Genomic DNA, 26,029 nt, shown 5'->3' on the forward strand with positions numbered 1-26,029 from the left:
AAAAAAAAACGAATTCATTCTTACACCACAAATGTAACATCTACACGAATTTACGTTCATCTAAGCGGTGGCGGTCTGCTTGGTGTTATGAGGACGGGAAGCTGCATTGTAGAACGCCCATGAACGGGTGCGTCCGTCGTCCATTGCGGCTTCCTGTAGCTTAGTCAGTGCATCTTCCTGGTCCACAGCAGCCTGGTTGGCGAGAATGAGCGATTACCCAGGCATTCTTTGTTGTTATGACCCAATTTGAAGGAACTCTCCTTAGTATACCAACTTGAAAATGTTCAACTCACTTAGACAAACCCAGCCACGACAAGTGCAGACGCGATCAGCTTCGTTTGCTTTAGAACAAACTCGAAATTGTTACCCTCACATACAATCGTCCGTGAGTGATCTCACACCACCGATAAGTGCGTGCTTGGCTAAACGGTTTAAATGCAGGACTACCCCAGCACACAGGTCGTTGGGACCACATACACCATTAGTCTGAACGCTTCGGGGGTATCCCCTTTCCCCCGCTTGAACAAACAGTTAGCTCACGCATGGCACGGTGCATTGCTACTGAGGCGCAGGTGAACACTCACATATACCGTACAGCAGATACTATTAAAAGACGGCATAACACTCTTATTCGTGGGTAAAAAGATGTTTACTCGCTCAGAAGTTACATTGTCACCACTAAAAGTAAATAAACCTCTTTTTTTATCAAAGCCTGAAGTGTTCGTCCTGTTCTTGTTTAAATGCGTCGCGGGTCAGTGATTCTGTGCACAGCGGCGTTCTTTCGCTCGATGTAAGTCGTGAACTCTTTTACTATTCTTTTCTGGATTCTGGAGGCACCTGCCTCCTCCACACTGAATACCTTGGTAAGAACGTTGACCGGATTCAAACCCCTGTCCCTCCACTTCCTGAATTGCGCATTCTTTACTTTTATAGCATTTATCTTCGAATCTGGATACGTTCTTGCTCTCATAAGCATCTCCGCCAGCTTTTTTTCGCCGCCGAAGCCCTTCGCCAGCGCACCAATCAAAGTTTCGCTTACTTTTTTCTCTCGGTTGTACACCAGGATGTATTCCTCAAGCGTCTCCAAGTTTCGGCTATTAACGACGGAACCATCAGTTTTAAACTTCATAAGTTTAAAAACATCGTCCACAGCCAAATTCCGTTCCAACCACCCGTCTAATTGCTTTTTCTGCAATTTGCCGCGACCCTCCTCGTAGCCATATTCTCATTCTTCAGTGCAGACACAATGGCCTTTGCCACCTCGCCTTCTTCGTATTTCATCGTCAGCGCCCCCAGAAATGTCGTTGGATTCTCCGGGTTCTTTTTGCTGAACACCGCGATGTATTTCTCAAATGTCTCCAAGTTTCGGTTATTTAAAACTCTGTCGACACCATTGTCAAGATTTAGCAGCTTCATGACGCTGGCTGGGTCCAAGTTTTCACGTTGCCACTGTCTGAGCAACCCGTTCTCCAGTTCCGTGGCCTTCGCCTTTGTACGAACGTCGTGTTTTGCAGCGGCTAAAAGCGTCACCAAATGGCTTTCCCCACCAAAACCCGTTGTCAAGGTCTTCAGCAAAGTGGTTTTATGGCCAGGATTCGCGCGGTTAAACTCCACGATATAGTCGTCCAATAGAATCAATTTTCGACTTGTGAGCGCTTCATATCCATCGTCACCAAGCTTGAGTAACTTGAAAACATCATCGACGGATTTACCGTTGTCAAGCCAAGCACGTAGTTGCTGAGATCGCAGCTGTGTTGCCAGTTCCTTCACGTGCAGTGCCGAGTCTGTACGTCTTGCCGCGGATACTATTGCTCGCGGTACCTCATCATCTCCATAACGCGCTGAAAGAGTCCCGACCAACGAGATGGTTTTATCGGGGTTCTTCTTGTTGAGTCGCTCGATGTAGTTTTTCAAAACCTCCAGTTTTGACTTTTTCAAAGCTCCTGCTACATCGTCTCCGAGATTTAAACTGTTCAGCACTTCGGCAGCAGTTTTTTTCTGACGAAGAATCTCCGTCAAGGTGTCGGTGAGCTTCTTTGCATGTGCCTTTAGTGCATCTGTCACTTTGCCCAAACCAGCTCTATCCTCGATAGCGTCGACGCCTTGTGTCCTCAAGAACCGATGAGCAAGAGTGATGGGCTGTGTGTCAGTAACCACAGTTAAGTGATCTGTGAGCGTCTTTGAGGCACTATGCCCCGAGGTACTATCGACACACTCTAGGAAACCGACTGCAAGCAGCAATAAGACCGAAGTAAAACGCATTTCTTGTGCTCTGCTCGCCGATGGGAGGATATCTAAGTGACTACCAATAAACGGGTTGGTGTGACTTCCCTGAGCGACTCATGTGTGTGTATGGGTCTACATTCATGACACATCTGATTTTTTTTTTTTATCTCTGTTGAGTGCATTGTAACGTCCCATAATCTTTGGATCCACACACGATGAAAAAGCAAATCCCGTTAAATAGAGAAAAGTAAAAGCACAATTACTAGGTTTGTAAGGAAGATGACCATGTAGAATATCCCTAATTTCCACCTAATTTCCACCTTGATAGGGATTCGTTTTGCAGTGTAAAAGAAGAAGAGAAATGCCACAGTGGGTCAGATAAACGCTATTTATGTGAAGTTAACTAAAGAGTGAAGAAGAGAAATACCAATAAGTCTATATAGCAAATGCGGTTTGCGGAATCCGTTCAGTACGATCCCATTTGATTTAAAATGCACACCTTTCTACAGAAGACCCAGCAGGCTCAACAGAACCATCAGTGTTTGGGATGACTCCAATAACTGCTAGATTTAGTTCCCGTTCATATTGTTTTATTCTCCATGTGCCATCACCATGAAAAACATGTAAATTCTCGTTTTAGTAAACGAATTTGGAAGGTACGAGGGTGCAATATTTTTTTTATTTTATTTATTTAGTTTTTTTTTTAATCTATTCGCGGCCTTTCAGAATCAGTGTGTATGGTCATTTTGAGCCTCAAAACGTAGGATATCTACTTTCGACTAAATTCAATGAGTACCAATGAATAATATTGAGTGATAAAATCATCAACTTGTTGTTTAGTCAAATCTGATCGCACGATGACGGGACGTTTTACGGGCTAACCACGATATGTATACTTGCTTTTAGCCGCGAGTTTTGACCGATATCTTCTGTGGGAAAGGATCCATTGCCGTGAGTAAGTTTGTTTCGTGGTATTGGTCCCAGTATGGTCAGTTTTGTACTAATTTGTATCAGATTTTGCTACCAAATCTAAACCTCAGAGCGTGTGAAGCTCGCTAGTGCAAACACGCATCTCCAAGCTACCTAGACATTTATCTGCTTGGAATGGCCTAGGATGACGCTGTGAATCGACCAGAACGTTCATCTGCTGGTATGGGGCTAATTACGTAATATAATGCGGGAAAAAAACCCACCATATACGAGCTACGGTATCCAACCATTAAAGCGGTGATAAAGTTCTCACCTATCGAAGTCGTGGCGATTCTGCTGAGGTTTGCGAAATCTCACGCAGCCTCTTCCACTTGGTCGAATAGAGAAGTTCCACGGATCCATCTGGTGCACTAACCATGGAGGAAATACAACGGACAAATAGGACGAACTTGGCCAGCTTGAAACCGACGCCGAAAGGCTCACTATTGTGCTGATCCAACGTGCGTCTCTTGCCTCTGTGTCAGGATAAGTTTTTGGTTCACTTCCGCGTGCTGCACATTGTGGGGCGTGCGCGCCGTCACGGACTTTCCTCTCTCGACATTAACTGCCACCAACGCCCTTTCAATTTTCATTCTGGACATAAATAACAACACGATTACACACAATGGCCCGCACGAATGTGGCCAGCATGGTGATTTCGTTCAAGTCTGGCGCTGCTGATGTGGCAAGCTCGAGAACCCGTGAGTCGGATATACGCCTTTGGGTGCGCCTCAGACAGTTATCATTTTTTTTTCTTGCAGGTCTTGTCCTGCCCTTCTGTGGCGCCTTTGCGAACCTTGGAGCGATCTATTTTTGAAATATCAACATCAACTTTCACAGGATTCTGTAACGGTTACATCCCACTGTGAGTTGCAGAAAAAACGCAAAGAGACGCGTAACTTCAGCCTTAGGTCTCCGATATACTTGCAACAACCGCCATGTAGCGTAGCATTCTCCAACTTGCTGCGTCCCAGTCACATCCGCTGGCTATGTCACTCGCTCAGTTGTTCGAAGATTTGCACCTCGAGAGTTGCCAGCCTCCGGACGAGCGATTCGCATGGCTACATCGACGTTCACAGCACACGCAGCATCCGCTCGTGCAGTTCGAGCTCTCCAAGACACACTGTACGCTGCGCATTGTGGCCAAGCAGAGACGCAGGAAAGAACTCGTACCGGGTCGTCGTTGCAAGTCTTTGAACCATGAACGGACTCTGTCGGCCGTAACCACTGGCAGCATCGCGGACGAGTGCGAGAAGCCTGAAGACCCCATCTTGATGGAGCTCAAGTGGGAGGACGTTCTCGGTGCTCACCTACAGACAGCCTGCGGCCGGCCATTGAGTCGACGCTCGGTCGTCCCGCGTCGAGTCTACATGCTCGCACTATACGCGTGTCCTCCAGAAGGTCTTCTACTCGAAAAGCAAAAACACAAAGACAATCAACCTACGAAGCGAAGCCCTCGACAGTGGACGTTCAGGTTCTACGGCGACGAAATTGACCAAGTGGCTCAATTACATCATGCACTGAACAGATGGGCAGATCCTCGAAAATCGATTTCGGAGGATATCAGTGACCTGATACTGTTAAAGCCGGATGAAACCAGCGCTGGTTCACTACGCAAGTTTCGTGTACTCATTGACTCGAAAGAAGGGTCTGGTCGAAGCAAGTATGAACAGATTGTAGCGCCCATGTTCCAGGTAGCCAACATCGAAACCACGGTCGACGTCGTTGAAGACAACATTGTTCTCGATATCGCCAAGCAGCTTCCACTCGGTCAATTTGAGTGCATTACTATCGTTGGAGGAGACAGCTTTGCTCATGAGTGTAAGTGGTCATTAACGTGGTTTATGCACTGTATATGAGTGTACTAACGAGTTCATGTTCTTTATGGCCAGTCATTCAAGGATTGATGGCGAGGACAGACTGGAGGCAGGCAATCCGTCAACCATTCGGTATTTTACCCATCGACTGTGGCTCGAATAACGGTCTCTCAGCTTCGATTGCACACCACAGTCACGGGTGTTTGAACTTGGAAAATGCCGCCTTCGCTCTTATTAAAGGACGTCCGCAGGACCTTGATATCACCTCAGTATGCAATGGTAACGAGACGCGTTACTCATTCCTGAAGCTCGAGTGGACACCGTCTAACTCGAATCAAGCTACAATTCCAATGCACAAGACCGGTATACTCCGAGATCTACGTCACTCAATGTCGTTAAGACGACAAGTTACACGTAAATCCCCGTATTCCGGTAGGATATGGTATCTAAGTCAAGATGCTGATGATCACCAACCGACGAGATACTTCCAAGAGCATAGTGACGACGAGGAAGAAGCTGAACCTGCTCTAGATCTCTTCACTACTGAACTGGGATTTGATAAGTGGGTGGAGCTTACGGGTCCTTTTAGGAGTGCATGGGTCACCAACACGAGCCACGCGACTCCGACGGCGTTTGTCGCTCCTGGTGCACAGCTTGACGATGGCTACACTTACCTCACGTTCATCGATGGCACCCAACCACGCAGTGAAGTGTGGCGTATGCTGTTCTCAGTCGAGTCTGGTCGACATCTCAAGCGACCAGCAGTCCAGCAAATTGGTACAAGGGCGTTGAAGCTAGAACCTGCTTGTACATCTGACAGATTGTGCGTGGACGGGCACACGATGGAGGGACCGTCGCTAGTGGCACAGGTACATCGAGGTCTGGCCCGGATAGTTGCGCTACCTCGTCAACGCCAACGATGATCGAGATTCTAGATCTAGAGACATTAAGAGTTTACAACGCAGTGAAGTAATTCGTACTTCTTGCACAACATGCCGGGGCAATACCACATTAAATTGATCACAAGCGATGAATGAAGATAAACTTACGTGCGCACATAGATGACTCGTTTCAGTGGGACTGAAATTGGAAAACCTGTAGCTGTAAAGCTAATACGCATAGCTACACACCAATCCGGCGAACCCTGTATCGTGAATTCGGAAAAACATCGCCTTCCTCTTTGTTGCGCTTCCGTGTTGCACGAGCCTTCTTTCTTCTCACGTCCCTCTTGGCAAGATACCTCACCCACTCCATTTTCGATCCACACTTCTCAATCATGTAATTTTCAAGTCGAATCGGGTCATATCGCTTGCCACAAATCTGCGGGATGGAGTATAAATCTTTCTTCGTTATTCCATATTTTTCCAGTGCCATCCTCTTGTCTGCGAGTTCAAAACGATAACGATGGCAATCCGACTCGCATTGCCGGCACATTCCACTAAAAATGGCTGGGTTGTCGTTCTCGCACTTGCAACAGTATCTCGCCAATTCAGGTTCACACTGTTCGTAGCGGTCGCCAATGATCATCTGCATCTTGGTGAGTGTCTGGTTGCTCAGGAATGAGAGGATTTCTTCATGGACGTCCTCGTTAATAACACTAAACTTGTAGGAGCGAGTCTTCTTAGCTGCGGCTTTGTCATGCGCTTGTTTCTTGGTGCATTTCTTCTGGTGGAGGGGAATACCTCGAGTAGTGAACTCCTTGTCGCAGTATTCACAAACGGAAATTGATTTTGCGATTTTTGCTGGTGGTGCATTTTGGTCTTGGACACTGGTCGCTGCATCGTACGTGTGTTTTAGCATGGCTGCGCGTCTTGCTTCTCGCTATGACACTTTACTTTTTAAAAACGGGGGGGGGGGGGGGGGGGGGAGATAAGTTTCTATCAAAAGTCCAGAACTTTCTGTCTATCAGTCAGAAATGCGTCACCATGCTCACAAATTTTAATGTTTTCTATTTTGTTAATTAATATTAACAACAAGGATTTCAAAAAACTTACTTCGAAGGCTAAAGGTCATTCTTCTTCTAGCCGAAACCCCGTGTGTACAACGTTCATAAATAGATCACTCGGGGCCAAAATATACGTAGCTGATAGTTAATGTGGCGGCACTGGGATCATCAATACTTTTTTGTCGGTATCTTGAAACTTTTCAGAGTATCACCTTTACACCATAACAAAATTCTGTCAAATTGAAAAAGAAAAGCACAGCTAATTCGATGATATTGCTGCTATACCTGTATCGGTTGTTATTTCTCCCGACACGAACATAGCTTCAAGTCCTTCGGCACTGCCAGAAGCGACCAAGTCAACAGGAACTCCTTTATCCCAACGAGTAGACAATCAGTGAGAAGTGCCTGAACGATTGGTGTACGGTTTGGTGATGTATTGAGCTTGTTGCCACCAGACTGAAAAGCATCAATCGAGACGTGGTCGGCCCTCCTCCTTTGGGAACACTAAACTCCGTATCAAGAAACATAAAAGTGCTAACGAACAAATATTCGAAATGCATGAACTACCTATTCCAACATCTTAGTTGCCCAGCAACGCCACCACCCCGAATTCAAACCTCAAAATTGGAGCTTGGTACCTTCTGACTTCCTAGTCACTGTTACGTAAGCGGAAAATCCATCCAGAACAACCTTTTCTTCATCACTAGGCCCCAAAAAACACACCTTGTTGGCTTTATTTCGCAGCGTCAGACTGGTCGAACACCAAATCCGATCGCTGAACTTGACATCTCCCATAGCCGGGAATATCATGTTCACTAATTCACTCTCTCCATCGTCGCTGAACGGCTGAATTGATGACATGAGGGACTTAAATGTCGAGGGTTAAGCCGTCTAGAACGCTCTTCTTGATCAGTAAACTGCCAATAAATTGGTCTATTAGCTTTGAAAGTCGCCTCTCTTTCTGCGACGAGACCACATGACAAGCGTAAAGTTCTTCTGCTGGGTGCGCAGATGATAGGATAGAAATAAAGGCCTCCATATCTGGGATATTCATGCATATCAATAAAGTGGATGCCAGCGATTCGATCGCCGACAATTCACGTGTTCGCTTTGAGATAAGAGCGTACGCTAGCCACTTCCATTTGTGTCTACTGTCGGCAAGATTGTCATAGTTGACGTGTAAAAACATTACCAAGGTCTTAGTAGCCTGGCTAGTCACAAGCACCGAACAAATTGCCACAAGAACGTTCGTAGTGGTACTAGAGTCTAGATTCAGATCAATGGATCCCATTTGTAGCGACAACGATACATTGTCCAAATGATAGCCGATGTATGCCATCTCCTGGGGACGACGTACGCTTCCCAAATACTCTCAATAAACACTCCAAATGTTTCCTTTGGCTTTTATGCTTTCTCTCGAAGATGGTCCGCCATAGTCATCCAAACGGACATGCGAGAACCACACGCCACCTTGCACCATACCATAGCCATGACCAGTGTATCCATATCAGAAGTAACTTTCGAGTCTCCGAGATTGCTCCAACACAAACGTGCATCGTAGTGATGCTCCAGGCTGAATATCATTACACTTGTCCGTCTGCCATTGCGCCTTTATGATCGATTCAGCGATCCAACTGTCTTCCAGCGGCTTCATATCTCCGCTTATGGTTGCGAGATTCCCTTTGATCGCCGAAAAATACTCTTTCATGGGAATTGTTACATCCATTGCAGAATTCACACCAGCCATAAGTGCAATTTTTTGCAATACACTCAGAAATTGTCACTGGTGTCTGTATGCTCCCCTTGAGCATGTAGTGCTGGAAGCAGACACGAGTCTCCTCGTCTTCAATTTTTTCGCCCTCAGTCCCAGATCGACGGCATTCTAGGAGGTTCTTCCACGCTGCTTTCTTGACGTGACCCACGGCTGCAAGTTCTTGGAAAAATTATCTCCCCTCTTTGCTGCTTAATTGGCGTTCGACGTTCTTGTCCTCACATCGTGCAGGGATGTGCACCTCCAACAAGCGTTTGGGCTCAGCCCATATCGCTTCTTCAGTTTCTGGCGAGCGGTACACGATTCGGCCGCGTAACTTCTCCATGCATGGAGACAGGAACTTCCACCGCAGTCAGTGCTAAAGAAACCGTAACCAAAGTTGGGTTACGCAAAACGTAACCCAAATTTGGGCACTTGTAAAAATGGGCATAATCTCGGCTTTTATATTTTAGTTTACCAAAGCTAACGTGAAAAGTACCGTAAAAAAAACAAAATCTGAGCGGTAGCCCCCGCTTCTTCCGGACCCAAGACTACTACCAGCGACCAAATCATTGAACTCAGCCAACCTCAACTGTAGGTATTAGCAAAAAGCCTTACTTCTGCCAAAAACCTGTTCTCTTTGACTTGCCGCTTCTAGATTAAGAATCCAGATGCTGACTAAAACTCGACAACCAGAAGCCAATCGTTGTCGACGTTGCCCCCTGAGGGAGGAGTAAAGTCCACGCGAGTGACGTTAACTGGAACATTCACGGTCAAATCAGCGTAATATTCGCCGTCACGAGGAGAGAACCGGCGAAGGTTGCCCGTACGCTCGAATCCATTGCCAATACTTAGGCTGAACGAGTCCCCGTGACCAGTATACACGTAGAAGCGATCGCGGTTCACAGACGCCAGAACCGAAATGTAGCGCGTACTAGCAAAAGCGTTGACAGCAACATCCGTGTATCCACTAGGGCTCGCTAGGAGCTGACGAGCCGGCTCGAGCATCTCGAGCTCAGCAACAGTAAGATTTTGCAGCGGCTTGGTGGTGTATTGAGCTTGTTGGCCACCCTCAAAGAACAGGTCTTTGCGCCATGAACTCGAAGCATCCTCGCCAGATGAAGGTACGATATAATCGCTCTCACGATACAGATCTGATGCAGGTTCATACATCTGCCACACGCTGTTAGCGCCGTACGTATAACCAGCAGCTCCACCGTATACACCATTGTACAGACCTGTACGAATTTGAGAAGCATTCCAGATCATAGGCTGGTTAGCATCCAAGTTATCGTGAGCGCCTTCGTAGTGGTTCTCGAGATCGAGAACGGGGCCAGTGAAGCCGTCACGCATAGCAGCAATCAACTCGTAGTTTTTGGTGGAATCCCAGGTCTCGTAAGGAGTGAATCCTCCAAGAGCATCAGGTGTAGCATGCCCAGACTGAACAGCGTCAATCGAGACGCGGTCTCCCTCCTTCGGGAACATTAAATGCCCGTACGCCATGGGAGTACTCACGGGTCTAGCGATCCTGCCAGCGGTGGGGTGGAACAGGATAATAGGCTCGTAACCTTCAGCCTTCTCGGCATCCTTGACACCCGTTCTCATACTCACCCAAAGATCGGTGGTATCTTCAACGGGGCTTAAGAGCGTAGCTGGATCGACGTTCGGGTTCGCAGCGTATGAAATCATAGCTGCAGTAGTGTTTCTGACCCAAATGCAGTTGGTGTCCCCTCCAAGAAGCTTTGGGATCCCTGGATAGCGCTCGCCAAGGTAGTTGCCCCATTGATACGCGGTTGATTCATTGAAGATGGATATCTTCGTTCCATGCCACGCACCACTGATCCAGTTACCCCATGCAGGCACAAGAGCAATGAGAATGCCATAGCTCGCAGCTCGATCTACAGTCCAATCTACCAGCTCGAAGAACGCCTCATTCTGCTGCGTCGTATCCGAGTTGTTGTAAGGAAGATCACCATAAAAGTTCGGACGAGTCGTACCGTTATACGCCGACAGCACAACTGTGAGCACGACGTTGTAGCCTTGCTCAGCGCGAGTCTTGAGGTAAAAATCGATGGAGGTCTTGTTCAGACGATGCATTAACTCCCAGGCCGTGTCGGCCTTCCAGAAGAAAGGTTCCTGCGAGTTGGTGCGGTACAGATATCGACCATATTGCGGGGCAGTGATGGCCAGATCGTGCCACGACGGCTGTGCCAGGGCAGTAGTTGCCAGATTGAGCAGTGAGAGGAGAGCGGTTTGAAACTTCATTCACGCGGCAAGTGGAGGGTACCAATCAAATTAGAGACTGAAGTGGTCTCTGCTTTTTTCTTTCCTACGTTGAAGTGCTTCTAGATAGCCCGACGGGATATTGCGTGGGTTAGAAAATAAATGCAGGACCTTCATCAACGTTTCCTATTCATAACGCAACAGGTGATGGCTTGTTGAATAGTCGAGCAGACCGCGGGAGTTGAGTTTGAAGCTCCTTGTTGACTCGACTTTGTCCCTTCAATCATTCTTATCGTACTGATCCACGCTATGTTTCGACTTGACAGACACGTCCACAATTTACCGAATTCATTCCTACAATGACCGCGCTACTGATCAAAGTGTGTATCGACTGACTGCAGTATACATACTAGAGCTGTCGACATCGAGAGACCGGGCCGTCTTTTCGGACAGTCGACGTTGTGCCGACATCCAGTCGACATCCTACGTCGTAACATATGCTGATTGGTTAAAAAAATTATTCAGCGAACCAATAAAAATGGTCTATCTCACAATGCCTCATTACCTCATTCAAGGTGCAGCTAATTTGAATTCCAAGAACGATGCATCCCGCTAAGGCTACTGTTGCTGACTGGCCAGTATGAATTGGTGGTTTCGTTAATTCATCGCGTCGCCGTCGTTGCGTCTAGTTTGTAGTGTTTCTAGCCCGTTTCTGCTTGTGTGAGTTCATCCAGCGGTTGCTAAACCGCCCTTAAAACTGGGTGTAATATCGCTAAGCATTGGCTGAACTGCGACAATATACCTAATTGCCTTCAGAATAGTGCGGTTTTGATCGCAGCGTGCATGCACATACTTGACATTATAGAAAACTAAAAAAAACTATAATCCTGTGCGCCATACTCGGGGCTTTGATGTGTTGCGCCCTGCGTTTACGAGCGAGCTTTGTTTTCGAGTTATCGGCCAAAAACCGAAATCGTCGTTTGAAGTGGGCAGGAGATGTACTGGCCACCGCAGATTAGTTTACAAGCTTGGCGAACAGTATGTGGCGCACACATTTGCAAGGTTACAAACTTCTAGTGTAATTCATTAATGTGCGGTGCCAATCACGTTATCGAAGGAGTTATCGCCATCAGGAGGGTTTTTCGGTGGAAACTGAAACGTTTGGGAAGTTAACAAATGCTGGTACTATCGAGAATCAATTACCGGAGATTTCGCCAGATCCTGGTATTGTGGGTTCTACACAGCATTTCCATGGGCGGATTTTTGAATGAACCTCCCCCAAATCGCCCAGCGTGTACAATTCCGTATACTGACCCGTTTAAGTACGAAATAAGATCTACTAATGACTTGGATTTGTATGTGGGCGATTGTCCACCCGCTCCTCGAACAGACCCAAATCGGCAAAAATGGACGGAATTCACAATACTATGTCAAAGATGTTTGCCACTTTGGTACTGTACCACTATACTGGCACCATTCAGTCCCCCTCCATCTTGCTTCGTTTTGGGATGCTCGACAGTTCGCGATACTACATACAAAGGACATATGCGCAGGGCGTCATAGGTGTGACTCACAGCAAATGTCTACGCGACCTCCGTGGCAACCCACCGCATTATCGGCGAACACATGACCTGTATTGTTCATTCACGCGTCAGTTTGGCATCCCATACCGCTACACGATATCGGCGATGAACAAAATGGGAAAAGTCAACTTGTGAAGGCGTTCTTTGACACGTACTACTTTGTCAATTCTACTGTACATATAAGCTAGCACTGTTAGTTATGGCAAGCGTATTGAGCTACCTACCTCTAGACGAAAATGTTGACTCTGATGAGGATCGCTGGGTCGTGGAGAAGTACCAGTGCGAAGTCTCCCGGGATTTGGCGATTGATCATAAAAACTACCAGGATATATTAGTTTACCGAAAATGGTCCAGTGATGAACCTCGTTTTCGACTGGGTGGACCATATCGAGTCTGCCAACGGCGAAAATTTATGCAAATGGGCCAAGTGTACTGTTTTTTATTACTTTATTTCATTATAAATCGCGTATCCATCTTTCCGCTGTGACTCCAGCAGTTTCTAATTGTCTTCGTTGAAACACCAGACCAGCCTTCTGAGCACCATTTCATGGCTGTATAAATATCGACTGGTTTATAGTTTTCGCCCCGATAGAACATGTCCAGCTCCGCTTCTTGCTTTGTTGTCCGGTAATGATCCTTGAGGCTCTTGATGATCCCTTGATTCATCGGTTGCAAGGCAGCAGTTATATTTGGTGGAAGCTTGTGGATGACCACGTTGAAACTTTTGTTACTATTCACTATGGCTCAGCAGCAGCTTTGCAGCATATCGTCTGCTTGTCAGCGAGACTTAGCGTAGAATAGGCGGAGGGGCGACGTGCCATGGTATGATACAGCAAAAAGTAAAGTGAGCTTCAGTATTTACTCGTCTGTTCGGTAGAGTGAGGTCGCTACGGCGCGACGTGTCATCCCTCCTCGAGGAGGAGGAAACCATTGAGGTTAATTCAGCCAACGGTGATGGGCAAACGATTTGCGCAATGCACTGAGCGGAATCATCAAATTTTGAAGGTTATAGAGGCATACCGGTGTCGAAAACGAGGTGCACCATTACCTGCACCTCTGTATTTACCGCATCGTTGAATTCATAGAGCGTACCTGATCCTCAAAGCGGTTGTGGTTATAAATATGTGGCTAACTAAGGTTCGTATTGTGCTTGTTGATAATAAAACTGTTGTCATTGGCTGAGAGGCAGTATGCTGTATGATAAATGTGCGAATAATAATGCGGTACCGAATCTAGAAGCTTCGGACAAGTTTGATGTTGAGGTGTGTTATTGTGAGCATATCTCTACATGTACCCCTCCCCGCAGCAGGCTCAGCAATCATCGGAGAATCAAGTTCTAAGGCGTCGAGGCTCCACGATTCTGTTCGCAGCAGCGTTCTGATCCTTAACGTAAGTCTTGAAATCCCGTACCACTCTTTTCTGGAGTTCGGTGGCACTGGTCTCCGTTACATCAAATATCTTGGGCAAAACACGTCTCGGACTCACGTTCATTCTTTCGTTCCACTCCTTGAATTGCGCCCTCTGCAGCTTCTTAGCTTGTGCGTTCAGCTGGGGAAACGATCTCGCCCCCACAAGAATCTGCGCCAGATTTGATTCGCCGCCGAAGCCCCTCGCCAATACACCAGCCAGCGTTTCGTCTTGAGATTTCACACGATTATATAACCGAATATATTCCTTCAGTGTCTCCAAGTTTCGGCTCACAACGACAGAGACATCATTATTAAACTTCAGAAGCTTGAAAACGTCATCCACGGACATATCCCGCTTCATCCATCCATCTAACAGCTCGTTCTGCAATCTCACCGCGAGCTTCTCCAGAGGTGTATTCTCGTGCCTCAGTGCAGATATAATTGCTTTTGCCACATCACCTTCATCATACTTCGACGTCAACGCCGTAAGCAATGTCACCGGGCTGTTCAGATTGTCCGTGTTGAATTCCTGGAGGTACTTCTGGAATATCTTGAGGTTGCTACTATTTAACACACCGTTGACATCATTGTCAAGATTTAGCAGCGCCATGACTCTTGCAGGTTCCAATTTTTCGCGCACCCACTGCCTAATCAGCCCCTCCTCCAATTGAAAAGCCTTCGTCCTTGTACGAATGTCGCCTTTTGCACGCTGTAGAACACCCACCAAGTTGGTTTCACCACCGAAGCCCTTTGTCAACGTCTTCACCAAGTTAGTTTTGTGGTCAGGGTTCTCGCGGTTGAACTTCGTGATATAGTCCTCCAGTACATCTAGTTTTCGGCTTGTGAGCGCTTCGTAGTCATTGCCACGAAGCTTAAGTAGGTTGAACACATCATCGACAGATTTACCGTTGTCCAACCAAGCAAATACTTGCTGAGACCTCAACTGCTTTGCTAGCGCCGCCAGCTCCGGAGCCTTCTCAGCATTCCTTTCTGCGGTAACTAGAGCTTTCGCCACAGCGTCATCTCCATATCGTGCCGAAAGAGTCCCGATCAATGTGATTACCTCGTCCGAGTTTTTATTGTTGAGCATCGCAATGTACGTATTCAACGCCTCCAGATTCGTGTTCTTCAAAGCACCCGCGACGTCATCTCCGAATTGTAATTTGTTCAATACGTAAACTGCTGTCTTTTTCTTGTTCAAATACTTCTCCAGTTTAGCCACGTCGATGAGTTTCGAAGTACCTGCCGCTAGAGCTTCTACTGCATTTCCCACGCCAGCTCTCTCTTCGTCAGCTTTGACCACGTCGGCCTCGGCTAATAAGCTACGAGCTGGACGGATAGCGTGGGCGTCAATAACCGCAGAGTAGGCTTGTTTAGTCGCCTTCGAGGTGCTTTCAACGGGAGCCAGGAAACAGGTAGCAAGCACTAAAACGATCAAGTCGAGACGCATCTTCTCTGGAGGCCTCACAGTGTGAGCTGGGGCTTGGGGGTAGATCTCGAAGTGACAGCCAGATTGTAGAATCGGTGACTTTCCGGGAGCGGTCCATCGTGGCACATCCGAAGTGCTAATTGTATCATAATTTGAGCAAGCAATCAAATTCTGCTTTATCAGTACTTTTTATTGGGAAAACAAGTGGTAGTATTATCGTGCTGGTATACTTGAAGGGCGCAAGGAGACCGGCTTGGCTGCTCAATAGACAACAACATCCAGTGTTTTGTACTTTGAAGCATTTAATAGGACTCCGTATTGTTGGGATAACGAGTCGGCAAAGTAAACTGAGATTAATAAGTTCAAGGTTATCCCGTTTCCTATCGTGAAGCTGATCTTGGATCATTTTCTGGGATTGGGGAACCGTATAGTGTGAATAAATATGTTGTCAGAGTTATTTTACCTCTGGGATGAAACTAAACATATGGCCCTGCAGAACTAGTACCAATCCTGTGTGTAGTTAACAGCTGGTTATATGTTTCGGTCAACTGACCGTAATCAAGAGTCCATAAGGTTACCGATACTCAGTGTGGTTTAAAGCCGCGACACGCGGCTTTATTTTTCCGGCGTGATTTGCTGGCTTGAGCCGTTAACTGCGATACTCCCTCCGATTTCGAAGTGCAGAAGAATAATGCAAGAAGATACAATTACCTCTAGTGTACTGACGTAGACAATAAAACTTTCTTTCTTGAGATAACTAGCAGATATTGCCTGCAAGTATTATGAATTCTCTTTTTGTTTACGGTGGTGGATTAACATCATCATCTCCCTGCCACAGCAGTCAAACAACGTGACGCTATTGTAGAGTCGGAAGGGATTGGCTGCAGCGCAGCGTGCAAAGAAGGAACGGTCGCATGCACGTGCTTACTTCTGTTAATAGTTGCCATCGCTCCGCGTATGGTGAAAATTAATATTATTAACCCCTTCAACAAGAGCGGAATCAGCTTGCGTGCCATTAGAGAAAATTGGAAGCTCTGAGTTCGCCAGTTTATTTCATTATGGAACGAATCTACCCAGACACTGATAAAGGACCGAAGCCCTCACATACATAAATAGCTGCGATGCGTTGTATTTCACGAAATGGTAACAGCTTTGGCTCCTAGTCAATCTATATAAATATAGATAGAAAGCTAACCGACGACCAGTAACTACCTAGGCTTCACTTAAAAACAGAACAAAAAACTTAAAGCGCTATAGTACTGGAGAGATAAAATGCTACATCACTTTTGCAGTACGATAGTAATTGTGGATCAAGAGGTGGTTTATGTTAGATATAATCAGCATATATTTTTGAGTAGAATTACTTCGAAGTATAAACTGTTAATACGGCGCCGCACACCATCAGCGGCGCCGCATAAGGATATAAAGCAGTCGCTATGTGAAAGGTAATAAAAGGCAGGTGATAGGCCTGAGCGGAGTGATGCAAATGTGCGTGCCTGCCAAGCTTTCTGGGCTATTGTACTGGCGAGATGAAATGAGACATCAAAGTTAGATATGTTCTCATAATTTTAAAAGTACTTGACAGATATGCGCCGGGAAACCCTCATTAAAAGAAGCGTAGCGTGGAGATCACAAACAAACGCCTTCTGGTTAAAGTCGTATTGAAAAGATGAAGCAAATACGACAACGAAAAAATTGTGCTCATCGCGCATGCACAGCGCATTTTGAACGGTAACTCGTGAGCGCCACAGCCAACAAGAACAAGCTGAGTGCGTGAAAGTAGCTCGCTTGTTTGTGCTTCTGATAGGCGTAGTTCCGCCTGTACGACCAGCGTAAGAAGCGCTGCAAGGCAAGTTGGTGCCGGGGCGAGAGCGTCGCTCAGCTTGATAAAATGTGCGTAAAAATCTACAGAAAGGGCTTCAAAACCCTTAATACTGAAGTTTGTATGGATTTCACACAATCTGCCATATGTGATGCAAAGTTTTGGATGGTTGCCGGACTGTCATTTTTCATTTAAGTATAGTATTGAAATTACCGAGAGTTAAGCAGTGAAATAGCCCTTACTTAATAAAAGATACGCGGTTCTTTAACAAAAAAAGCTTACTTCAGTAGTATATTACTATCGCCAGTAAAGGCAGAAGCGACTCGCGCGTCACTTGAGAATGGTGGACGCTCTGGGCTCACGAGTTACGTTCATTGAACGAAAAGGGTAGGTGCTTCGAGGTGCTGTGACGCGATTGAAGGCTACAAGTACTAGTACTTGGTAACAGCGTAGTTTCGTATTGAAAATATAAGAAATAAAAAGCAAACCTTCAAGATATGCGGGAAACCAGCACCATGGCCGCATGCTCAACAGTTTGACGCTGTTCTTTCAGTCTGTAGCCACGAGCAACCACATTCAGAAGCTTCACAATCAGCCCCGTTTTCGCTCTAGCGGCTACAGTCGGCTTCAATGTGCGCTTTGAGTGACGCCCACAGAGGCCAACACGTCCGCGTAGGTCTTGCCAGCCTCCAGCTCCTTCTCCAGTTCAATGAGCTTACCAACCCCATCAATCATCGTCTGCACAAGCTCCACTTCCGACTTACCGATACGAGCCTTGTTGGAGATATCCCACATACCACCAACAGCAGCCGAGTGTTCGCCAGCCGAGCCGCGCGGTTGCAAGCCCAAAGGAGCACAGACGGCTTCAAGAGCGTGTGGATCGGCCCCAAGTTTCTCGAGCTTAACGAACATACTCGCACGTAGTCCCGTGCCCAAATTCGACGGACAAGTACCGAGGAAACCGAGGTGATCGTTGTGCATGAAGGCGTATCCATTGGCCTTAATGCTCTCTTCCACCGCAGTCACAGCCTTGACCCAGCGTGCGAATACCTCAACAATGTTACCGTCACTTTGCATCGAGATCACACGCATGTGGTCCTCTTCATTGCACCACACAAGGAACGTCTTCTGATCATTGTGGAAAATTCCACGGCCACTGGGCCAGTCACGGGCAGCTCCGGCACCAGTCAGCAAGGTACCGCCCCCAGGCTTCTGGAACAAGAAATGGTCCTTCTGGAGTTGGTCCTCCTCTTCTTTTGTCATGTTACTTAGAGGGTAATACTTCCCCTTCAGCTCGTCAGTGAGTGTCGATAACCCCGTCGCAATGAGGTTCTCCACCTCCAGACGTTCCGAACGCGTCGTGCCGGGTGGGAGACTAAGGCCGCGAATGTTACGCCCAGCACGCACGCGAGTGGACTGCACGTAGGCATTGTCGATCTTGTCAGCGTTGACAAGCTTAGCCGCATCCATATCGGTGTGGTGCTTGTCGTCTGGCTTGAATCCGTGCCAGCCTTCGATCACAGGGTCGTACAGTTCCTTGAACACTTCGTAACATTCCTCATCACCGGCAACTACACCGACACCGAGGTGAGGGTTATCGATACCGGTTTGAATGGCCATATCCAGCGTGTACCCCTTGCTAGAATGTTTGTCCTTCAACTTGTCATACAGTTCCTTAGTCAAGTGTTTGGCCATCAAACTGCGGTGCTTCGCAGTGAACTCGGGATAGTTGTCTTCATGCGACGGTAACACTGCCGTGCTCGTCGTTGACGCTACAAGCGGAGGACCAGCGTCAATGACAACCGGAGCGGCTGATTCCGTGGGGATCAGAGCGTCAATAGACTCCCCAGCCACCAGCTTCTGCTCCATGGCAATGAGCAAAGTGATGCCATTTATCATCGTCTGCACCAACTCGGCCTCGGAGTGGCCAATGCGTTGTTTGTTACTGACGTCATACACGCCTCCAACTGAAGCTGAATGTTCTCCGGCGGTACCTCGTGGCTGCAAGTGTAACAACGAGCAGATTTTTTCAAAGCGAGCGACATCTTCCGTCAATTTGGGTAACTTGACCATGACGCTGGCGCGTAACCCTGTACCCAAATTCGACGGACAAGTACCGATAAAGCCCAGATGTTCATTGTACATGAATTCTTTCCCCTTGGCCTTGATGCTCTCTTCCACGCTCTTGATAGCACGACAGAACCGCTCGAACACGGCGCCCACGTCGCCTCCGTCTTGCATCGAGATGACGCGCATGTGGTCTTCCTCGTTGCACCAGACCAAGAAGGTCTTGTCGTTATTATGGAAGATGCCGCGGGCCGAGGGCCAGTCCCTCGCAGCGCCCGCAGCCTCTAGGAGTGTACCCCCTCCAGGCTTCTGGAACAGGAAATGGTCCGTGATGAGCTGCTGCTCGTCCTCGGGCGACATTTCCGACAGCTTGTAGAACTTGCCGGCCAAATCGCCGCTCATGTCGCCCAAGGCGGACTGTAACAAGTTCATGACGTCCTTGCGGTGCGCGCGCGACGTGGCAGGCGGTAAGGGCATGCCGCGAATGTTACGGCCGGCGCGGATACGCGTGGAGATGACGAACTCGTCCGGTAACTTTCCGTTCGTCACGTGGGATGGGTCCATGTCGCATTTATGGTGGTCGTCGGGTTTGTACCCATGCCAGCCTTCAATTACGGGGTCGAATAGGGGCTTGAAGAGCTCGTAACACTCTTCGTCGCCAGCGGTTACACCGACGCCAAGGTGGGGGTTATCCACACCGGTTTGGATTGCGCGATCCAGAGTGTAACCCGTGGAGGTCTTGATCTCCTTAAGTTGCGAGTAGATCTCGATTGACAGGTGCTTGGCCATGAGTGACCGGTGCGCCGGCGTGAACTGCGGGAAGCCCGTGATCTTGGCGTCCGTGAGCTGCGCGGTCGAGATCTTCTGCGCCAACTTGTTGGGGGATACGGCGGCGGCCGCGGTCGCGTCTTCGGCCATGGTGTGGAGACGTTGTAGACTTGCTGAGACTTGTGCGGCTTGGAGCTCGGACTGAAGAATGAGGGGGTTGGCACGAAGATCGCAATGACAGGACGCGTGTGTCGAAATGATCGCTTCGAAGCATACTGGAAGCAAGTGAAACTGAAGCGGACAAGTCTGAGGAGCCGCGGCTGTTCAAGATTCCATGAATGTGCGGCTGTTGGCCAGAGATAGATACATTGTGTACAGTACACATGGAGACTGATGATGATCCCTTCATGACAGACTGCATTTCCACCTGGGAACTCGCTAAAGGTACTAATTAGAGGGTGTGGACTGGTACCGCTTGGGGAGTGGAGAGTCCAGCCAATATGTCTGAGGATGATCAGAATGCTACAGTCACCACATCTCATTCCACTCAGCCGGTGTAAAGGAGATTATTGGCGCACTCAGACTGCAACAGATGCTTCTGTTTCGAGAAATAGGTTAGACTGCGATAGTAGTGACAAGTACTTGTATTCAATGATATCTTTATTTTAATAACAGCCCACCGCCGATGTATTTTCACGTGCTGAGCAGCTACATCAACGAATCTCCTGTAAGTGCTGCCGACCTGTAATGAGATGCAGCCGCACTAAACTGTACTCAAAACGTAAATTTTGTGCGTGGCTTTGCCTTAATCAAAGCCTAATTTGTACTGTGCGTATGCTTGATTAAAACTGTCACGTGCGTTGATGAAGGTCTATAACTTCCATGCTAATAGTTGCTTCATACATGTCTGTTGTGGTGGGACGAATACACAAAATGTGTGAGGATATGTATTACCTGTATTCCATCAAACTTTGTCAACTAAAAAAATATAATTAAATGGGAATAATCTAACTGAGCTTTCATTTATTTTTCAGCTCTATGTTAGCTTGTCAGAACTCTAACTTCCAATACCGTTGCCCTGTTCAGTATCGATTCAATTGGGTGATCTAAACGGCCTGGTAGTATGCGACATACTATAATGCATCGGAAACTTGGCGTCACATGGCATCATTGAGCTGCTGAACTCCAGTGAATACGACATCCATTCCCTTCAATACCAACAAATACATAAATAAATCCAACCCCGGTCAAACCATATACCCACATGGAGAACTTCTCGTTGGCTTAACACCGCTCGCAGATCACAAAACATTCGAGCTTGCTTCTCAAAAGCCTCTATAAGCTTTCTGTTGCACTGTTCAACCACTGATACTGCTTCACAGCTTCTTGGGCCCAATTAATCTCCACTGAGTGCTGCCCAGAATACCTGTCCTTCGTGACTGTGTCACTTCGATTCCGGTTCAAATATCGATACCACACGCTCTGGCACTTTTGCTGTAGATACTTCAAGTGAGACTCTAGTTTGGCTACTTCAGCACGCAGGTCAACAATCTCGGTCTTTCTACGACGTTGAAATACCACGGACGACGTCTCCGGTCGTCGTGTTCGTTTCTTTTTGGTTGCCAAGTCCTTCGCTCTCAATTGATCCGACGCTCCCTTTGAGTAGGCTGGAATTATTGATTTGATCATACCTCTCCCAGTGCTATCAATGCTGCTATCTCTTGCACTTGTAATTCCCTCGTAGGAGTCAATCAGCGCAAATGCCTCCTCGAGAATTGCTGTGTCATCACTTTGGCTAAGTGATATCCGCATGCTCTCGACTTCTTTCTGAAACACGCTATCATAAATGGAGAACATTCGGAGGATGTTCTGGTTTCCTGGGAAGACGCAAGGAGTTTCACAACCGACACTATTCTCGTCTCGGACCAGAGGGCGAGGACAACACAGAGCAGAGAATCAAGAAGCGTAGTTTAGTCACTTTTCCTTTTCCTCTGAACGATAAGAACAACCAAACAGCCTTCCACCTCTTCCCTAGAATGGCTATGTCTAGCGTCACTCCCGGTGCTCTTGCCTTTGTGGGACCGCCCCACCTACCATCCCTGGAAGGCTTTTCCTACCTCTCTATTGTTCGGGTCCAAGGCAATTCAGCTATCGTGAGGAAGACCGGGCCGGACACGAGTGACGACGGACCAGAATTCGACGTCAAACTGGCCGTGCTGCGCCATCGCATCGTCGAATCCGTGGAGGCAGAATTGTGGCCAGGATCCTACGTAGGCCACCCCATCGCGTTTGTCCAGTCGGCCGGAGATAGCAGCGACCAATGGGCCTACGGACTCGTTACAGGATATTCGATGCAAGACCATACTGCGCAGCTCCACGTCCGCCATGAGGCACAAACATTATGCGTGCAGCTTCATAGTACGTCGACGGTAATTGCAGTCGACCGCCTCAATTACGCTCATCAAACGGGGGTTCGGTGAATAGTATGGTCCTTAATGCATTGGAGCTACTGGACAAGCAGAACCAAGTAATCGTGGCATGTGGCAAGAGCAGGTCCGATTTACCGTCAAGTGTGACATCGACCCTGCTTAGTGTTCCGTACAAACCTGATCAACGTGTTCCCCTAATACGACCGGACACACTCGCAATCGTGTACGTCCGCCGACAACACATCGTGGACTGCGAGTTGACTGCCCGAGGCAAAACCTCAGCTGATGTGTTTAAGGACCCTGTACTGGAGGAGAAGGAGGCTGCTCCAGACACCAGAACTAACACCGTTATGCCAAACGTTTCGACTAACGACGTTGATTCAACATTCAGTGATTCAGATGACGAAGGAAACGCCAGTGCTAACACATCGAGGCAAGCGGACATGGACTTGGTTCGGCTTCAGAACCGGCCTCTACACAAACGAGCGCGATACGTCGACACGGATATTCATGAACTGTTCATGACAAGCGATGCCGACGTTCCGACATTGGAGACGCGTGCGGATATTCACTCCTCGATGTTATAAGTTCGCAACGCCATCGCGCACCCTGCAACGTTAGGTAAAAACGCTCAAGCTGTTCTTGAAGCTGCTCAACAAGCCCGGCACACCAGATTTCTCGCAACACACCAGTTCTCCGTGCGGCATATGACCTCAGTTTTGGTATCAGAGGCTTATCCCTGATGCACTTCCGACGTTTCTTCGAAGGGGTCGAGGCGCAGTATACCACAGACGCTGTTAATATGGCCAACTTCGGGCGCTCCAAACTCCCTCCAACCTGCGAACCCGCCAGCCAACATCGGAGAGATTGTCGATGCCTTTGACAATCTGCTGTACTTCGCAAAAGGTTTTTACAATACAACCGTCTGCGACTTCATCAAGACGGGATCCGAGTTTATTGTGGAGTATGCAGCCTTCGCGCGACCCGATGCCTCCACCTGCACTATGCTGGTGTACTGGATAAACTCGAAGCTAGGGAGTTTCGAAGTCTGATTATAGCATCCAATATCCAAGCGGCAGCTCTCATGGGTCGAGAGTTCACGCGGAGTGATGGCCTTCTCATGGAGCTGTACCAGGGCCAACAAGATCGCCGTGTGGCGGCTATAGTCGCATCCGGACCAACACGTCTAGCCCCAAGCACTAAGCAGCACCATCCTCGCGAACACAAGACTGCTAAAGCCTCGATGGTACCTAAGGAACATCTCGCTGTGCTTCCCAAACAAGGCAACAAAGTGATGTGCATGCGATATCTGTCGAAGAAAGGCTGCACTGGACCAGTACCATGGAAGTGCTTTGACCCCAACCGCGCGCACTTTAAGCCGTTAGCCTTACCGGCCGACGCAAAGTCCTGGATCGATAAACACTTTCTCGGTCTAGCCTCTGACTTCAGTGATCTATGACGCCAAACGCCTAAATCGGCCGGAACCACAGCGCCAAACCCTGTCACTGGTCGGCGGCGTGAAGAACAACAGGCATTCTCCAATTCAGTACAGATATCCCCACGAGAACAGTCGCTGGGTGAACAACATCAGAATGCACAGGCATCTACAGCTTATACATCGTTCCGTCATCAACAGCAACAGGCATACATAACGTTTCAAAAATCTCAACTTAAAGTCAGCAACCAGCTTGAAATCTCACGTTGTCGTCGGTATCAACAACATGCGTCGATATATTATGTGGAATATCCGCACAACGAGAAGTGCCGCTCGAAGGTTTCGACGTTGATCGAATTCGTGCTGACTCGCAACTTGCAAGGGCGCTGAAGCAACCTCTCGGGCAATTTGTACGGGTCTTTCGTGGTGAAACAGCAGAGGACACCCGTCCGAACAAGGATTTATTTGAACTCCCACTGCCAGCAGACGCAACCTTGCGTGCAACCACGGTGCGATGGAACGAAATAGTTCGGGACGGAGTTAAGCCACGGTGGAAGACGCATCGGCCCAAAGAACAGCAGCAACACCCTTCGAACCATCAGACGATCAACAAGCACTTAGATCGTATCCGAAAACACATTGCCAAAGGGCACCGGGAAGGACGATATTTAGTGGTGAATGCAGATTTGTCGGACCTATGGACCGATATCTTCATAAGCCCGATTGGGGTTGTCGAAAAAGCAGGATCGCCTCAAGGCGTCCGAGTGATCAACGACTACTCATTCCCGATGGGAGCTGCCGTAAACGACTTCACCGATCGGTGTAACTTTCCCGATGTCAGCTACAACCCGCCGAAGGATATAGCACGTCGTATATGGGAACTTCGAATCCGATTCCCGGGTCATCCTCTGCTTATGATGATAGGAGACGTCTCTGGAGCCTTTCGTCATATCCCTATCAACGCCGACCACGTGCACATGTTTGCCTTCCATTTCGACGGCTTCATCGTTATTGACCTGTCCTGTGGATTTGGTTGGTGTGGGTCCCCGGCTTTCTACTCCGTAGCCGGATCTCTCATCAATGCACTCTACGAAAGTCAGCGTCCACCTGCGAATCTCGCGCCGATCGACAGCAGTCAGTTCGTCGGGAACGTGTGGTGTGATGACCATACCTGTATTGAAATTGCAACTGGACCAAGGTGTATGCAAGCGGACATCGCACTACGGAAAGCCATGACTCAGGTACTCGGCCCACGAGCACTGAACGAAGACAAGTTTACACAGCGGTCGACGAAAACCAAAGCGCTTGGACTGCTTTGGAACACAGAAAATGGCACAGTCTCTGTGCCCACTCAAAAGATCGACAAAGCGCGATGCCGGTTTGACGACCTTTTGACAGCAGCAACATGTTCCCTCTCGTCAATTAGTAAGCTGGTTGGAAGCCTACGCTACGTATCGACTTGTTTTCCAGCAGCACGATCCTTCTATCAAAATGTCCAGGTATTTGCTTCGACGTTTCACAGCCCACACGAGCGCAGACGTGTGCCTGCCGATGTGCGCGAGGACTTGGAATGGTTCCGTGCAGTACTTACCGTCGAACACCAGTTTAACTCAATTCCAGTCGAGCATTTCGCGAGACTTCAGCCCCCAACTTACCACGTCATGATGGACGCATCGGATACCGGTATCTGTGCGCTAGAGCCACAACTCCGCCAGTATATCCGACTTCAATTCAGCCAAGACGTACGTGATGGTTTCGCCACCTCAAAGAAAGACAACTCGATCAATGTAAGAGAACTGATGAGCGCGGTTCTCGCGGTCACTCACTGGGGTCCAGCATGGGCCCCAAAAGGTCGGGATCGTACCCATATCCGCCTGTGGATAGACAACATGAGTGCGGTAGCGTGACTCTCAAAACGCTCGAGCCATCATCGAACAGCACGAATGTACAATCGACTGATATCGCTGGCAGAGTTTCGGTACTCATTAACGTGTTCCGAACAACACATTGCAGGAGAACTGAATACAATGGCGGATGCTGGGTCAAGGGCTTGGAGCAGATTGCATCCTCTTTACAGCGCGTGGGCTAACCTATCTCATTCGTGGACACAGATCAACATCCTACCACAATTCAGGAATCTCTGGACCGCCTGGGAGA

The 26,029-nt window shown here is 48.1% G+C and overlaps 12 protein-coding genes across 12 annotated transcripts; 3 read left to right on the forward strand and 9 right to left on the reverse strand.

Moving 5' to 3' along the window:
- Window positions 1-736: 736 nt before the first annotated feature.
- Window positions 737-2,262, reverse strand: PPTG_10598 (hypothetical protein; the record flags this gene model as incomplete). The annotated part of the gene is made up of 2 exons (XM_008905979.1): window positions 737-1,094; window positions 1,244-2,262. 2 exons carry the CDS (start codon window positions 2,260-2,262, stop codon window positions 737-739), a joined length of 1,377 nt encoding a protein of 458 aa, XP_008904227.1.
- A 1,848-nt stretch (window positions 2,263-4,110) lies between these two features.
- On the forward strand, window positions 4,111-5,935 carry PPTG_10599 (hypothetical protein; the record flags this gene model as incomplete). Its single annotated transcript, XM_008905980.1, has 2 exons — window positions 4,111-5,016; window positions 5,088-5,935. Exons 1-2 carry the CDS (start codon window positions 4,185-4,187, stop codon window positions 5,933-5,935), a joined length of 1,680 nt encoding a protein of 559 aa, XP_008904228.1. The 5' UTR covers window positions 4,111-4,184.
- Window positions 5,936-6,127: 192 nt separating this feature from the next.
- PPTG_10600 (hypothetical protein) lies at window positions 6,128-6,849 on the reverse strand. The gene has a single exon (XM_008905981.1). The coding sequence runs from the start codon at window positions 6,810-6,812 to the stop codon at window positions 6,135-6,137; it is 678 nt and encodes a 225-aa protein (XP_008904229.1). The 5' UTR covers window positions 6,813-6,849; the 3' UTR covers window positions 6,128-6,134.
- Window positions 6,850-7,575: 726 nt separating this feature from the next.
- PPTG_22749 (hypothetical protein) lies at window positions 7,576-7,818 on the reverse strand (the record flags this gene model as incomplete). Its single annotated transcript, XM_008905982.1, has 1 exon — window positions 7,576-7,818. One exon carries the CDS (start codon window positions 7,816-7,818, stop codon window positions 7,576-7,578), a length of 243 nt encoding a protein of 80 aa, XP_008904230.1.
- A 7-nt stretch (window positions 7,819-7,825) lies between these two features.
- PPTG_22750 (hypothetical protein) lies at window positions 7,826-8,296 on the reverse strand (the record flags this gene model as incomplete). Its single annotated transcript, XM_008905983.1, has 1 exon — window positions 7,826-8,296. The coding sequence occupies one exon, from the start codon at window positions 8,294-8,296 to the stop codon at window positions 7,826-7,828; it is 471 nt and encodes a 156-aa protein (XP_008904231.1).
- A 604-nt stretch (window positions 8,297-8,900) lies between these two features.
- PPTG_22751 (hypothetical protein) lies at window positions 8,901-9,053 on the reverse strand (the record flags this gene model as incomplete). The annotated part of the gene is made up of 1 exon (XM_008905984.1): window positions 8,901-9,053. One exon carries the CDS (start codon window positions 9,051-9,053, stop codon window positions 8,901-8,903), a length of 153 nt encoding a protein of 50 aa, XP_008904232.1.
- Window positions 9,054-9,385: 332 nt separating this feature from the next.
- On the reverse strand, window positions 9,386-10,972 carry PPTG_10601 (hypothetical protein; the record flags this gene model as incomplete). Its single annotated transcript, XM_008905985.1, has 1 exon — window positions 9,386-10,972. One exon carries the CDS (start codon window positions 10,970-10,972, stop codon window positions 9,386-9,388), a length of 1,587 nt encoding a protein of 528 aa, XP_008904233.1.
- Window positions 10,973-13,842: 2,870 nt separating this feature from the next.
- On the reverse strand, window positions 13,843-15,372 carry PPTG_10602 (hypothetical protein; the record flags this gene model as incomplete). Its single annotated transcript, XM_008905986.1, has 1 exon — window positions 13,843-15,372. The coding sequence occupies one exon, from the start codon at window positions 15,370-15,372 to the stop codon at window positions 13,843-13,845; it is 1,530 nt and encodes a 509-aa protein (XP_008904234.1).
- A 2,077-nt stretch (window positions 15,373-17,449) lies between these two features.
- On the reverse strand, window positions 17,450-20,257 carry PPTG_10603 (hypothetical protein). The gene has a single exon (XM_008905987.1). The coding sequence runs from the start codon at window positions 20,156-20,158 to the stop codon at window positions 17,801-17,803; it is 2,358 nt and encodes a 785-aa protein (XP_008904235.1). The 5' UTR covers window positions 20,159-20,257; the 3' UTR covers window positions 17,450-17,800.
- Window positions 20,258-21,343: 1,086 nt separating this feature from the next.
- Window positions 21,344-21,820, reverse strand: PPTG_22752 (hypothetical protein; the record flags this gene model as incomplete). The annotated part of the gene is made up of 1 exon (XM_008905988.1): window positions 21,344-21,820. One exon carries the CDS (start codon window positions 21,818-21,820, stop codon window positions 21,344-21,346), a length of 477 nt encoding a protein of 158 aa, XP_008904236.1.
- A 224-nt stretch (window positions 21,821-22,044) lies between these two features.
- On the forward strand, window positions 22,045-22,488 carry PPTG_10604 (hypothetical protein; the record flags this gene model as incomplete). Its single annotated transcript, XM_008905989.1, has 1 exon — window positions 22,045-22,488. One exon carries the CDS (start codon window positions 22,045-22,047, stop codon window positions 22,486-22,488), a length of 444 nt encoding a protein of 147 aa, XP_008904237.1.
- A 5-nt stretch (window positions 22,489-22,493) lies between these two features.
- PPTG_10605 (hypothetical protein) lies at window positions 22,494-23,024 on the forward strand (the record flags this gene model as incomplete). Its single annotated transcript, XM_008905990.1, has 1 exon — window positions 22,494-23,024. One exon carries the CDS (start codon window positions 22,494-22,496, stop codon window positions 23,022-23,024), a length of 531 nt encoding a protein of 176 aa, XP_008904238.1.
- Window positions 23,025-26,029: the final 3,005 nt, after the last annotated feature.

Source organism: Phytophthora parasitica (genome assembly GCF_000247585.1).
Source record: "Phytophthora parasitica INRA-310 unplaced genomic scaffold supercont2.22, whole genome shotgun sequence".
Lineage (NCBI taxonomy): Eukaryota > Oomycota > Peronosporomycetes > Peronosporales > Peronosporaceae > Phytophthora > Phytophthora nicotianae.